Below are 14,377 nucleotides of genomic sequence, written 5' to 3'. Positions count from 1 at the left end.
ATGCAGTTTACATGTCTGGGTTAAGATCTCTGATGTATAAAGAGATTTTACAAATACAGAAAAGGGCTCCAAATTCCAAAACAGACAGGGAAAGGAACAGACCATCATATGTGGTGACCGTGCAACCTTACTAATTCACAAACGCAGCTGCAAGTGCTACTGGACACATCATAAGCTATAAAATTGACAAGTGCTGGCAAAGCTATTGTGACTCCCCTACACTGATGACACCTAATGGGGCCAGGCTGAAAATATATATTTACAACCATAAAAATCTTCAAATGCTTATTCCAAAGTGATCCCAGAGAACAATTCAGACAAAGGAAAGTGCCCCTGTGCATGGGTTCTGAGAGCGGAGAGGCTGTGGGCCACCAGCCTTTCACGGGGACAGTGGGACCTATATAGGTTTGAGCTCTGTCCCCTCCAGCAGACAGAGCCCACTCTCAGGAGAAGCCGAGACAGGCAGGCCTGACCACCAGGACAGCCTCTGCTTGCTGCTCTGGGCTCCAGCTCAGACGGACACTCTCCCGGGGGGCTGGGCCGGGGGGTGAGTTGCTTACCATGTAGAAAGTGATGGATTAAAGCAATATGCCTTCCCATCGGACAGGTTCATCACTGGGATTCCGTGCTGTGTCAGCAAGATCTGTGACACTGTCATATCACTTCCTGGGGAGACACCAAGAGCATGGGTTCCAAGTGTGTTCTGATCACCAAGTGCTTGCACATGCACCAAAGGAGAAATCTGAGCCATAGCTCCCACAGTCCCAGCAACAGGCACCGTAATACTGACTCAGCAACGACGGAGTCTCTGCCCTGCTCTGCGACTGCTGTGCTCACTGCCACCCACCAGGTTCTTTCTGTCTTTTTGTCACCTCTCAAGGACCCATTCAGATATGCCCCAGAGAGACTATAGCTCCTTGCAACGTAACTGCAACCCCCTGCCACAATGAATACGCTGGGCTGGGCCCAGAACCTGGCTATACTTCTCTGTCTAGGCTGAGGGGGCCCTTCCATGTCAGACCTCGGACTTGAGCTGCCCTGCCCTACCCCCTCTCCACCCACAGGGGACCATGGGCGGCCCACTGCCGGTTACCTGCCAAGATGGAGTGTAGAGACTCTTCTTTCACCACAACCACCTGTCTGTGAACATCCCTAGGATAAAAGGAACAGCTTACTCTCCAGTCTGTGTAAATGCATCAGAGCGCGCCTCGGTGCTCAGACTCCTGCTCCACGGTCCCTGGTGCACACCAGCCCGGCCTCCTGCGAGGGGCTCTGGCCTAAAAGTGGCTTCTGCTCCCATGTGCCACTGTACTCCCTCCATACAAGTCTAATAGCAGAGGGCTCAGGCAACAGAGCTGTGGGGTTCGCCACGACCGCCACACCAACTTTGGGAGATGTGTGGCCATGCTGTGCAGCTAAGATCCCATTTCTAATTACCCCACATAAGGACCCTGGCACATGCAATTAGGCATTGTGCTCTATCGTGTGGTTTGCTCCCATACGGACGGCGGCAGGGGTGCGCAGCCTGCCCCACGTCCACTTGCATCCCACTTCCCATCCCGCCCCTTCCCGCGGCCCCCCCCCCCCCACATACAGGGTGGCCATCACAAGCAATTTCCGACTGCTCAGGGTCTCTTTGGCTGGTAAGACCCCCATGCCAGCAGGGCCCAAGGGCACGTCTACTAAGTGGCCTCCTCCATTGCCTTCCTTGTCCCTACAGTGAAGGGAAGCTGCACAGCCCCATCCTGCCTGCCTGGAGCCAAACTCAGCCCAGGCCTGTGTCTTACCAGACAGACAGTGTGGCTGCAGCAGTGAGTGCCATGACATAGGAGCCCGTGCAGTGCAACGTGGAGATTGGGGATGGCAGGAGGATGGGAGGGAGGAGGCGGCGACCACAGGTGGAGAACACTGACAGCATCCTCTTTTCACAGGCGACACACACCACGTCACTGAGAAGGCAGAGAGGGGACAGATGTCAGGAAGGTCAGGTGCTGTGGCAGAGGCAGCAGCCCCAAGATGCAGAGCCTTCCCTCTGCCTGCACCTGCGCCTGCATGCGTGCAGCAGCAGGAGAGGCAGGGACAGGGCCTGCCATGAAGACTGGAGCAGGGAGCAGCAGCAGGGCTGACAGAACCTGAGACCCCTCTTTAGAGACTGTTCTCCTCCCCACCAATGCTGCTCAGCTTTTCTGAGCTCACCCTAATGCTGACCCTGGGGGGTGGGTGCTTCAGGGGATCACTGCACTGACTGTGACCCAGAAAGCACACCTTACTTGTCCTATGAGGCCACACAGCACCCACTTGACAGTCTCCTGGCTACAACTAGCCAGACTAGTCCAGGAGAAGTGTGGGAATGATGGAGTGCGTCTCCATAGGGAAAGCCAGCTGTGTGCTCAGAAGGCCTTTCCAGCTGGGGTGGGAGAGGATCGTGCAGGGACAGCTTCCAAGGATCGCAGTCCAGGAGCCCATGGGAGACACTGGATGTCTAACACTGAATTAAGGTCTTCCCGCAAAGTGCAGAATCTCAGAAGGACTGAGCTGGGGACTCGGGACAGTCAGAAATTAAAATCCGGGGTTCAGAGAAAGAACCAGCCCAAGTCAGAGACTCAGCCTAGAACCTGAGACTTCAGGAATCTGGCCAGACAAGGGAATCAGAACACTTGGGTGGAAATCCTAGCTTGGGTGAGCCTCTAGGACCCAAGTTTCCCCATCTGTTCCATGGGGATGACGCCAACTTCACTGGGTGTTGCAGGGACTGAGATGGAAGATGCACACGCTCAGGCTGCAGAAGGCGTAGTGCAGGCCTCATGGGAGCTGTGAATCCCCCCAGGCAGCAACAGCACCACACAGCGCTGCAGTGCTTGCTTCACATGAAAAGCTGGGCCAGGCGAAGACCCTCACCCTTACCAGCTACCAGCGGCAGTGAGGATCCGGCTGGTGAGCACCGTCTCCCACTCCTTCCCTTCCCGGTTACACTTCAAGCGGCTCAGCTTCACTCCTCCCACAGCTGTCACTTCATTCTCCACCTCAATGTACATGGAGGGGTCGGAGCTCACCTGAACGGAGGAAAGCAAACAACATTCTTTTCAGGCACTAGCGAGCCCACCAGATTTGGGTGAAGAACAGGGGAGATGCTTAGAGGCCCACGGCCTGGGCCTGAGGCCGGGGGAAGACACAAGAGATAGACAGAGCTGGCTGGCCAACAGACGGGTAGTGGTGGGGGCAGTAACAAGACGGAGGGCAGGATGTATGGCCCGTCAGGGCAGGAAGAATGCTGGGAGCTGGTTTGTGCCTGTCATCCATACAACAGAACAGAGAAGTGGTGTCAGAGCTAAAGTCCCCAGAGCCTTCTAAACCACCACCTCCTCTCACAAGGGAGCATGCAGACAAGGCACGTGACTTGTCCACGAGCACACTCCCCGGGACCACAGCCAGCCGGGGACAGAGCTGGGAGTGAGACATGGGTCTCTTGCCTCCTACTTGATTGTCTTCAAAGATTGCAGTGCTTGGCAATAATAGTCTGTGCCAGTGCCTAAAGGAAAAGCCTAGAAAACCCAGAGGCCTCTCTAGTTCCTCTGGTAGTGAGCCTCGGTCTGCTTATCGGAGCCCAACCTCACGGGAGTGTCCCCGGAAGAGCACGTGTAGAAATGCCTAGTTTAGTGCCTGGCTCCACATCGGCTCAGCCTCCTCTTTCATGTCCGAGGAGATGACTGACAGACATTCTGTATGGGAAACCAGGCAGAGTGGTTTAACACTGTGCACTCATGAGGCCAGGCGAGTGAGTGAGTGGGGGCAGAGGGCCATATATGGCCGGGAACCAGGCTCCCTTCACAGGCCCCCAGAAACCAAGTACGGCCCCACGCAGCACTCAGTGGTGAAGCCCCAGGAGAAGGTGGAGGAGTTTGGGAGCAGGGGTTGTGCGCCCTGCCTCTGCTCACATCAACAAAAACAATCCATGTGGGTCCCTGCCCTTAGGCCCAGAAGGCTCTGTGGCAGGAAGGGCAAACACGTGCTCTCCAGCACCCCACGAGGACCAAGCTGGGTTACAGCAGTGTGCGGCCAGTGGGAAGTGACCTGCATGTGAGGTCCTAAAAAGTTTCCCACTGAGCTACAACCTGAGCTGAGGTACAAAGGGTGTGAGGGGACAGCATGTGCAAAGGTCTTGCACAGGTGCTGGACTGAGTGACTACTGAGCCTCTGGGTATAAAGGATTATTTGTTCAGAAATAATAATAAAACTGGGTTTTGAACAAGCACATAGTTACAAGCTTCCACTCTGAGAGCTCAAATGGCTCTGATGACAACTCCATGCTGGGCTCTGGGAAGTGAACAGGGCCAGTGGGCTGGTCGGGAGACAACCACTACCACACAGTCCAATGGGCAGCGAGCCTGAGGCTGCCCAGGCCCGAGTATGGAGCGCAAGGAGCCTTCCAGGATAAGGGACACCTGAGACAAGTCTTGAAGGAGCTGGCCATCCAGAAGACGGCGGCAAGGACTCTGACAGGAAAAGCCACACAGAAGAAAACAGGGGTGAGGGGTGGGAGGAGCAAGGGGGCTCCAGGAGAACAAGGTAGTGATCTTGCTGATAAGACTGGTGGTTTCCCTGATCAACTACAACTTCCGGCAGAAGGTGATGGAGGGCCACTGGAAAGTAGCCCTGTCTATGACAATTCAGGATTTATACTGGGGGAGAAAGGAGAGAGGGGGGGGGAGAAGAGGAGGGGGAGGGGGTGAGGGAGAGGCAGGAAGCCTGCTCACCTGGAGGGTGAATGCTCTCTGGGGGCCAGGCATGGGCAGCTTCAGGGCAGGTGCTGGTACAGACAAACACACGGTGTCCTTCTCTGTGGTCAGGGCAGCTGGGGACTGCAAGAGCAGAAATGTCCCTGAGCCCCTTCCCAGCACTGTAGGGCAGTGTCAGGTAAAGGCGAGTCACCGAAGGGGAGGTAGGCCTGCTCCCCAGGCATTCCCACCCACTCTGCAAGGACACCCGTGCGGAAGAACACTCCAGTGATCCCACCTTACAGGTGAGGTGGCCGACGCCAGGGGGACGTTCGGGCAGGCCTCCATGTCACCTCCAGGGGAATGCATGTCCAAGCAGCTGTTCCTACACTGAGGAGGCCCACTGCCACCCTTCTCCCTTCTCCCACTTGGGCACATGCAGACTCGAGCACTGCACTAGCTCAACAGGTGGGCTGGGGGAGGCAGCAAGGCCAGCTGGCCTCACCTGGACAGACAGAGACATTGGCATGAGCCGAGTGTCCTTCCGAGGCCTCCCTTTCTTCTTCTTTTCCACTGTCTCCACCTCAAGGTCCAGTTTTCGCTTGGAGAGTGAGGAGGGCTTGGCCACAGGGACCTTCTCATCACTGTCACTGCTGCTCTCCAGGAGGTCCCGGGGCCTCAGCTCTTTCACAACAAGGTTCTGCTCTTTCAACCTGCACAAACACAGACCCACGGCTTTTTCAATATGGCTATTCATTTATAATAATTTGTAAAATCCATACTTATCCCAAAAAGTTCATATATTTAAAAAGCAGGAGAGGATTTATGGTTTCTGCTCTAACATACAAAGGCCTTTGGAAGTCATCATTCTCATTCTCAAAGGAAGAGGAAAGCTGACAAACTGAAAATCAACAAGTCTTCTTAGATTAGAGAAGTGAGATGATAGGGCAAACCACTACCCTGAAAACTGGAGAGACAGGCAGACAAAACCAAACTGACAAACCAGCTCACTGGGAGCAGAGCCCCTGGAATCCTAACCAGCAGGAAGACTTAAAAGGTAAGATACATTGTTGGAGGCCAAGTTTGGGCTGGCGGGCGAGTTGAAACTCCTGGAGGCTTAGTGGTAGAAGCGCACCCATACTTTTGGTGGTGTTACCTCCAGGCGTGCCAAAAGGTTCTTATGGGTGAAGATGAGGGATGGAGTACTGCCCTTGTGCGCTCTGGGTTGAAGGATGGGGGATATTAACCATTTTGAAACATACCCAGAGTTCTGTTCTCCTTAACGAAAGCATGCCCTCAGGGAAACTACTTTACTGGAGCCGTGTGGGCCCTGCAGCGAGGGCAATTAACTAACTCCAGCCTAGCCTTACCCATGCACATGCGCTAAGAAATGCTTCTGGCTTTCCACACTACCTAGAAAGGGACCTATATGGTGGTGTTCTTGGTTCCCATGTAACTTAAAGAGAATCTTTCACAATGTCCAGAGCTCTGATATCCTGTAAATGAAGGAAGAGGACGTCCTCAAATTCCTTGCAGCAGGAACCCACTTAAGTGGCACCAACCTTGAGTTCCAAATGGAACAGTAGTACATCTACAAACGGAAAAGTGATGGCATCTACATCACATGCATAAATCTGAAGAGAACCTGGGAGAAGCTTCTGCTGGCTGCTCGTGCCATTGCTGACACTGAAAATCCGGCTGATGTCAGTGTCATATCGTCCAAGAATACTGGTCAGCGAGTTGTGCTGAAGTTTGCTGCTGCCACCGGAGCCACTCCTATTGCTGGCCGCTTCACTCCTGGGACCTTCACTAACCAGATCCTGGCAGCCTCCTGGGAGCCGAGACTCCCGGTGGTTACCCATCCCCGGGCTGACCACCGGCCTCTCACAGAGGCCTTGTGTCAGCCTGCCGACCACTGCTCTGTGTAACACTCTCCTCTGCGCTATGTGGACATGGCCATCCCTTGCAGCAACAAGGGCGCTCACTCCGTGGGTCTGATGTGGTCGATGCTGGCCCGGGAAGTTCTGCGCATGCGTGGCACCATTTCCTGCGAGCACTGATGGGAGGTCAAGCCTGATTTCTACTTCTCCAGAGACCCTTAGGAGATTGAAAGGGAAGAGTAGGCTGCTGCTGAAGAGGCTGTGACCAAGGAGGAATTTCAAGGTGAATGGACTGCTCCAGCTCCCAAGTTCACTGCTGCTCAACCTGAGGACGCAGACTGGTCTGAAGGCCAGCAGTGCTCTCTGTGTCTACTCAGCAGTTTCCTACCGAAGACAGGAGTGTCAGCTGCCACTGAGGACTGGTCTGCAGCCCCTACCGCTCAGGCCGCTGAACGGGGAGGAACAACCACTGAGCGTCCTAAGCTGTTCTTCCACAAACTCTCAAGCAAATAGAAAAATAGAAATGAGACTGACAGAAAACAAACAGTTTCTAAAAGTTAAAAAAAGAAAGAGAGAGAGAGAGAGAGACAGAGACAGAGAGAGGGCAGGCAGGCAGGCAGGAAGGAAGGAAGGAAGGAAGGAAGGAAGGAAGGAAGAAATAAGAAAGAAAAAAAGAAGGAAGGAACTCTTCTGAAGGTCATTGCCTAGGGACTCTGGTCCAACAAAATAATAAGAGATTATAGAAAGCTTCTCCTCCCCAGTACTTCACCACGAAATCAAGTGGGCTCCAGTATGATAAACAGCAGATTACAACTAAGAGAGCTGCAAGATATCAACTCTATTTAACAGGAGTTTCAAGGGAAAATCAAAGACAACAAAGAACAAAAACAAGGACACTGGAGGAAATTGAAGCTTCTGACCCCTACAACTACAGGAAACAGTAAACCAAGCCTAACTCTTACCCAGATAAACAAAACCTCGTACCAAGAGCCTTTTTACCTTAGTTCCTATTACGTAGTACATTATGTCCACTTTTAAACAAAAAGAATTACAAGGAATGATAAAAGGAAAAACAAAATCAAACAAACAAACAAAATAAACAAATGAAACACAGTCTTAAGAGATGATGCAAGCATCAGAAACAGAGTTGGATGTGGTAGAGATTCTGGAATTACCAGGCTAAGATTTTAAATAACTACGTGCTAAGGGCATTTATGGAAAAAGCTAGACAACATACAAGAACAAATGGGTACTATAAGCTGAGAAAATTTAATAAGAGTGATAATAGCTGAGGATAATAATAATATACTAATAATAGCTGAGCATTTTTCAAAATTAATGAAAGATACCAAACCACAGATCTGAGTTGCTCAAAGAACACCAAGCAGGATAAATACCCCAAACTCTACACAGACACATAACATATACCAACTGCAGAACACCAAAGACAAAAAAAAATCATGAAAGAAGCCCGAGGAGAAAGAACACCTTACCTATGCCAAGAAAAAGGCATAGAAGGCCAAGAAAAAATAAGTACATCAGACTTCTCTTAAGAAAAGCATTCAAGCAAAAAACAGGTGAAATGAAATATTTAAAGTGTTTTAAAAAAGAAAACAAATCACTAACCTTGAATTCTCTATCCAGTGAAATTGTACTTCAAAAGTAAAAGAGAAATGAAGACTTTCTCAGACAAGAACAAATAAAACAACAACAGAGGGAATCTGTTGCCAGCAGATCTGCCTTGCAAAAAATGTTTAAAAAAATTCTTCAGCGAGAAGGAAAGTGATATAGGTTAGAAACTCAGATCTGCACGAAGGAAGAGTATCAGAGAAGGCATAAATGAACACAAATCTTATTTTTCTTATTCTTAATTAAAAGGATAACTTTTGTTCAAAGTAGTAACAGCAACAATGTATTGGATGATTGTAGTTATGAATAAGTGAAATACATAAATGTAGTAATGTTATAAGGCATGGAAAAGAAAAATTAGGAATACTCTGTTATAAGGTACTACTCTTAAGTGGTAAATGTTATTTGAAAGTGTATTTAGATTAGTTATAAATGTTTATTGCAAACTGTAGGGCTACCACTGAAATAAATTTGAAAATCAGTATAATTGATATGCTAAGAGAGATAATGTAAGAGACACATTATCTAAACTTCTAAGATACTCTTAGATAATGCTAAGAGATAACATGAAACAGCGGAGAGGAAACAGAATCACATAAAAATTACTCAATTAAAACCAGAGAAAGCAGAAAAGGAGGGGAAATAACAACAAAACAACAAAAAGAAACAAAGAACAAGTGCAATGACTAGAAATGATTAAAACTATGGTAGCTATTAATCCAACTCAACTATATCAATAATAACTTTAAATGTGAATGTTCTAAATATACCAGTTAAAAGACAGGGACTGACAAAAAGGATGAAAAAGAAGACCCAAATATACATTGTCTACAAGAAACTCAGTTTAAAGATAAAGACACAGATAAATTAAAAGTAAAGGGATCGTTCTAACTATATGATGTTCTGAAAAAGAAAAAAACTATAGACACAATAAAAAGACCAGTGGCTGCCAGGGATCAGGGGGAGGGAAGGATGAATAGGTAGCTAACACAGGATTTTTAGGGCAGTGACACTAGTCTATATGATATATACTGGTGGATTCATGCCATCATACATTTGTCCAAACCCACAGAAGGTACAACACTAAAGGTGAACCCTAATGTAAACTATGAACTTTGGGTGACAATGATGTCAATGTAGGTTCATCACTTGTACAAATGTACCTCTCAGATACGGGATGTTGATAGTGGAGGCAGAGGGGTATATGAGACCTCTCTGTACTTTCTGTTCGATTTTGCTGTGAACCTTAAACAGCTGTAAAAAAATAAAGGCTATTAAAAAAGGGGATGGAGAAAAATAGGCCATACTAACACTAAAAAAAGGCTGGAGTAGCTATATTAATTTCAGACAAAGCAGACATCAGAGTAAGGAAAACTGTCAAGGATAAAAGGGTCAATTTTCCAAGAAGACATAGCAATCCTTAATGTACAAATGCCTAACAGGTCAAACAAAATACATGCGGCAAAACTGATAGAACTGCAAGGAAAACTAGACAAATCCATTACTACAGTTGGAGACTTCAACATACCTCTAACAGTATTTGAAAGATCCAGCAGACAGAAAATCAATAAGGACAAAATTAACTGAACAGTACCATCATTCATTTAGATTTAATTGACATTTTAAAAATATCTCATTCAACAATAGCACAATACACATTCATCTCAAGATCACATGGACTATTCCCCACTAAGGTAGACCATATTCTGGGTCATAAAACAGTCTAACAAATTTAAAAGCATAAAAATCATACAAAATATGCTTCCAGACCACAACAGAATTAAACCAGACATCAGTAACAGAAACACACGTAGAAAACTCCCAGAGTTTAAACAATACACATCTACAATAACGCATGGGTAAGAGAAAAAGTCTCAAGAGAAATTTTAAAATATTGAATTAAATGAAAATGAAAATAGAATTTGTCAAAATATGTGGGATACAGTGAAAGCAGTGCTTAGAGGGAAATTTACAGTAGAGAGTGTATAGATCTGAAAAAAAGAAATACTTGAAATTAAAAAAAAATCTAAACTTCACCTTTAGGAACTAGAAAAAATGAATAAGCAGAAGAAAGCAGAAAATAACCAAAAAATGACAATATTATATTAATGTAATAATCAGGAAAATAACATAAAGTAAGCAGAAAGGAAATAAATCATAAAAATTAGAGCAGAAGTCAATTAAATCGAAAACAACAGAGAGAAATCAATGAAATAAAAAACTGGTTCTTTAAAGGGATCAATACAATTGATAAACTTATAGACTGGCTAACCAAGAAAAAAGAAGACACAAATTACTAATATCAAAGATGAAAGGGGACCCTCACTCCTGATCCCATGGACAATAAAAGGATCATAAAAGAATATTACAAACAAGTCTATACCCATAGATTTGATAACTTGGACAAAATGGACTAGTTCCTTGAAAAACTAAAATCCACCTAAACAAGGAAAAATAACTAATCTAAATAGGCCTATATCTATTAAAGGAATTGAACCAACAATTTATAACCTTCTGAGAAAGAAAGCACCAAACCCAGGCAGTTTTTACTGGTGAATTCTACTGAACATTTAAGTTAGAAAATAAACAAATTCTCTACACTCTGTTCCAGAAAATAGAAGCAGAGAAAATAAGTCCTAACTCCTAGGAGGCCAGCATTACCCTAATACCAAAACCAAATAAAGACATTACAAGAAAGAAAAAATGAAGACCAATATCTCTCATGAACATAAATACAAAATCCTCAACAAAATATTAGCAAGTTGAATCCAACAATGTACAAAAAGAATTACACAAAATGACCAATGAGATTTATTACTGGTTCAAAATTCAAAATTGATTAATATAATCCATCATATCTAACAAGGCTAAAGAAGAAAAGTCTTAAAATCATATTAATAGATGCAGAAAAAGTGTATGACAAAAACCAAACATCCAGACATGATAAAAACCTCTTGTCAAACTAGGAATAGAGTAGAACTTCTCAACTTGATAAAGAATATCAACAAAAAACCTATAGCTAACATAGACATGTGGGTTTATTTCTGGACTCTCACTTCTGTTCTTTTGATCTTATGTCTACTCTTCTGCTAGTACCACACTGTCTTGATTATTATTGCTTTGTATTTAGGTTTCAAATCAGGAAGTGTGAGTCCTCCAACTTTGCTCTTTTTTTTCCAAGACTGTTTGGATATTTTGGGGCCCTTGAGTTTCCACATGAATTTTGGGATAAGCTTTTCAATTTCTTAAAAAAGAAGCAAGCTGAAATTCTGAAAGAACTGTGTTAAATCTGTAGGTCAATTTGGGGAGTACTACCATCTTAACAATATTAAGTCTTCTATTCTATGAACATGGATTGTCTTTCCATTTATTTAGGTCTTCCTTAATTTCTTTCAACAATGTGTTGTAGTTTCCAGAGTATAAGTTTTATACTTACACTTTAATTCTTTTGTTAAATTTATTCCTAAGCATTTTATTCTTTTTTCATGCTGTTGTAAATAGAATTGTCTTAATTTCAGGTCTTAATTAAATGATTTAGTCTAGAAACTCTAGTACAGTGTTGAACAGAAGTGGCAACAGCTGACATCCTTGTCTTGTTCCTGATCTTAGGGGAAAAGCACCCATTCTTTTACCATTAAGCATAATATTACTTATGGGTGTTTCAAAAATTCCCTTTATCATTGGGGAAGTTACCTTCTATCTTCTAGTATGCCAAGTTTTCTTTTTTTTTTTTTTTTTAATTTACATCATGAATAGGTGCTGGAGTTTGTTTGATCATGTGGTGTTTGTTTGTTTTCCCTAGTGATAGTGTATTACATGAATTGATTTTTATATGTTGAACAAACTGCATTTCTGAGATCAATCCTAGCTGGTCATGCTTTTTTTTTCTTCCCAATTTTTATTGGGGAATATTGGGGGACAGTGTGCTTCTCCAGGCCCATCAGCTCCAAGTCGTTGTCCTTCAATCTAGTTGTGGAGGGCGCAGCTCAGCTCCAAGTCCAGTTGCCATTTTCAATCTTTAGTTGCAGCGGGCACAGCCCACTATCCCATGCGGGAATTGAACCAGCAACCTTGTTGTTGAGAGCTCACGCTCTAACCGGCTGAGCCATCCAGCTGCCCAGTCATGCTTCTTTTTATATATTGCTATGTGTTTTTGAAGATTTTTGTGTCCATATTCATAAGAGATATTGGTTTGTAGTTTTTCTTTTCTTGTGATATCTTTGTCTGCTTTTGGTATCCTGATGATACTGGCCTGATAGAATGAATTGGGAAATGTTCTCTCCTCTTTTATTTCTTGGAAGAGTTTGTGAAGACTTTGTATTAATAACACTCCACCTGAATTATTTTTCCATAGTTCTTCAGTCTTCATAAATATTAATGAGAAGCTAAATAACCAATAGTTTATTTCCTCAACACTTGTCTTTCAAGGATGTTGGGTAAATGTTCTCTATTATAATGCTGTAATAAACATCCCTGGACGTGACAAAATCCCTGGGTCAAAGACACCATCACTGAACTCCTTTCCTCAGGCGTTCACTGTGAATTACACTCCTGCCTGGAGCCCGAGAGCCCTTACCACTGCCTGCCTTCTCTCTGGTAACCAGCAGGTGTGAGCGAGAGCCCAAGACCTGGTAGCCCCTCCTCTGGGCACTGTCTTCTGCTGTTCTTCCTACTCGTAGCCCAGGTCATAGAAATATGGATCGGTGTGCCAATGTGTACAATCCTGAATTCCATCCATTTGTACCCATGTAAAAACTGGGAAAGCCCAGGAACCCGACTTTGCTCCATGAAACCAAAGAGCCTGCTCCCCATTTCTGATGTCCTATAACAGGTGAAAGCATCCACTTCTGGGTGTAGTTTGATGTTCTGGAAACCATAAGTCAGTGTTTCCCAAAATCCTTTTAAAAATCTTTTCTAAAATTTTCAGACTTTTGTGTAACAATGGTTGTATAAAATACAGTAAGACTGTCACAGCAATGTCAAACTGTCGTGTAAGTTTCTAAATTATTTGACCACTTTCTGAGCTCACAACACTGGCCCATGAACCTCACTTTGCTTGACACTGCCCCAGCTCATGCTGCCCACTCTCTAGGGCTGGGACCTCTGTAAGAGCCCTCGGTAGTCTCCCCACCTCCTGCCTCTGCCTGACACCCTGTTCAGGGGCCCCGAGCGCAGAAGCCCACTGAGAATTGCACCTTCCAGCCCCTGTGCACCTGTACCAGGGTCTCCAGCACTCCTAGGAGCACTGGGCTGTGGCTCTGCAGCAGCTGCCCGCCTGGCAAACGGGCTCCATCCTAGGCTACAAATGTCTGATTAGGCCAACTCGGCCCTCTCTGTGCTTCTCACTGATATCCAGCCTTAGGGCAGCGTGGAGTGGAAGACCCACAGGTTCACCCACGACTGCCTTCCTGCATCTGGGAGGCTAGCATTTGTTCCTCAGCCTCACCTGAGGCTCTTGGCTAAGAAGTTCCAGTCAGGTTGCAGGGATCTCACTGCCCCACCATCATGAGGTACAATGAAGAAGCGACAGCAGGAGCTGACATGTGCTGCTCACTGTGAGCACAGGACCAGGACATGTTCCCCCTCTTCAGTCCTCAAGACACATCTCCTGAGGCAGGTGCTCTGGAGAGCCATTCTGCCTGGGAGATGGTTTGGAAAGGCTACGTGTCTTGCTCAAGATCACCCCACCTCGAAGTGGGGAGCTGGTACTAACTACAGGATATATGGCTCAAAGTGCTATTCCTAACCACGTGACACTGTGCCCCAATGGAAAACCTCCAATGATGGGTGTTTTAAAGGGTCCATCCCGGCTTTTACTGAGGATCAATGCAAGAAACAACCGTATCTAGAAAGCTGCATTTTCTGTATTAAGCCTTTATTGAAGATGCTATCTATGCTTTGTTTTATTTCACTTTCCTCATATGAGGATCCAACCATAACGTCCTCTTAGAATCTAGCACCAGGCTCTTGGAATCTCACCAAACATCCTGCTGTCTTGAAGCAGGAAGCTCAGCCCTAAGACTATGCTCACTTACTGCCACTTTCAAGTGAAAAGCTGAGAAGGGCAAACTTGATGGCCCTTATTTTACAGTCTTGCTGGAGCTCTATGTATGGCTGAAAGGTCTCGTAAGACCTTGAAGACATGGCTCATGA

General features: G+C 45.8%; 1 protein-coding gene and 1 pseudogene across 4 annotated transcripts in view; one reads left to right on the top strand and one right to left on the bottom strand.

Moving 5' to 3' along the window:
• HIRA (histone cell cycle regulator) overlaps nucleotides 1-14,377 on the bottom strand; it is a 90,317-nt gene that overhangs the window by 22,028 nt on the left and 53,912 nt on the right. For all 4 annotated transcript variants that reach the window (XM_074321623.1, XM_074321621.1, XM_074321624.1 and 1 more), the window contains 6 exons: nucleotides 5,221-5,428; nucleotides 4,755-4,859; nucleotides 2,905-3,053; nucleotides 1,788-1,949; nucleotides 1,094-1,152; nucleotides 561-666 (listed from right to left, as the gene is read on the bottom strand). In XM_074321623.1, the coding sequence (XP_074177724.1) occupies nucleotides 561-666; nucleotides 1,094-1,152; nucleotides 1,788-1,949; nucleotides 2,905-3,053; nucleotides 4,755-4,859; nucleotides 5,221-5,428 (789 nt within the window). The remainder of the gene's footprint in view (nucleotides 1-560; nucleotides 667-1,093; nucleotides 1,153-1,787; nucleotides 1,950-2,904; nucleotides 3,054-4,754; nucleotides 4,860-5,220; nucleotides 5,429-14,377) is intronic.
• Nucleotides 5,936-7,068, top strand: LOC141569234 (small ribosomal subunit protein uS2B-like; annotated as a pseudogene).

Source organism: Rhinolophus sinicus, linkage group LG16, assembly GCF_036562045.2.
Source record: "Rhinolophus sinicus isolate RSC01 linkage group LG16, ASM3656204v1, whole genome shotgun sequence".
NCBI lineage: Eukaryota > Metazoa > Chordata > Mammalia > Chiroptera > Rhinolophidae > Rhinolophus > Rhinolophus sinicus.
This window is presented reverse-complemented; position numbering and strand designations above follow the sequence as displayed.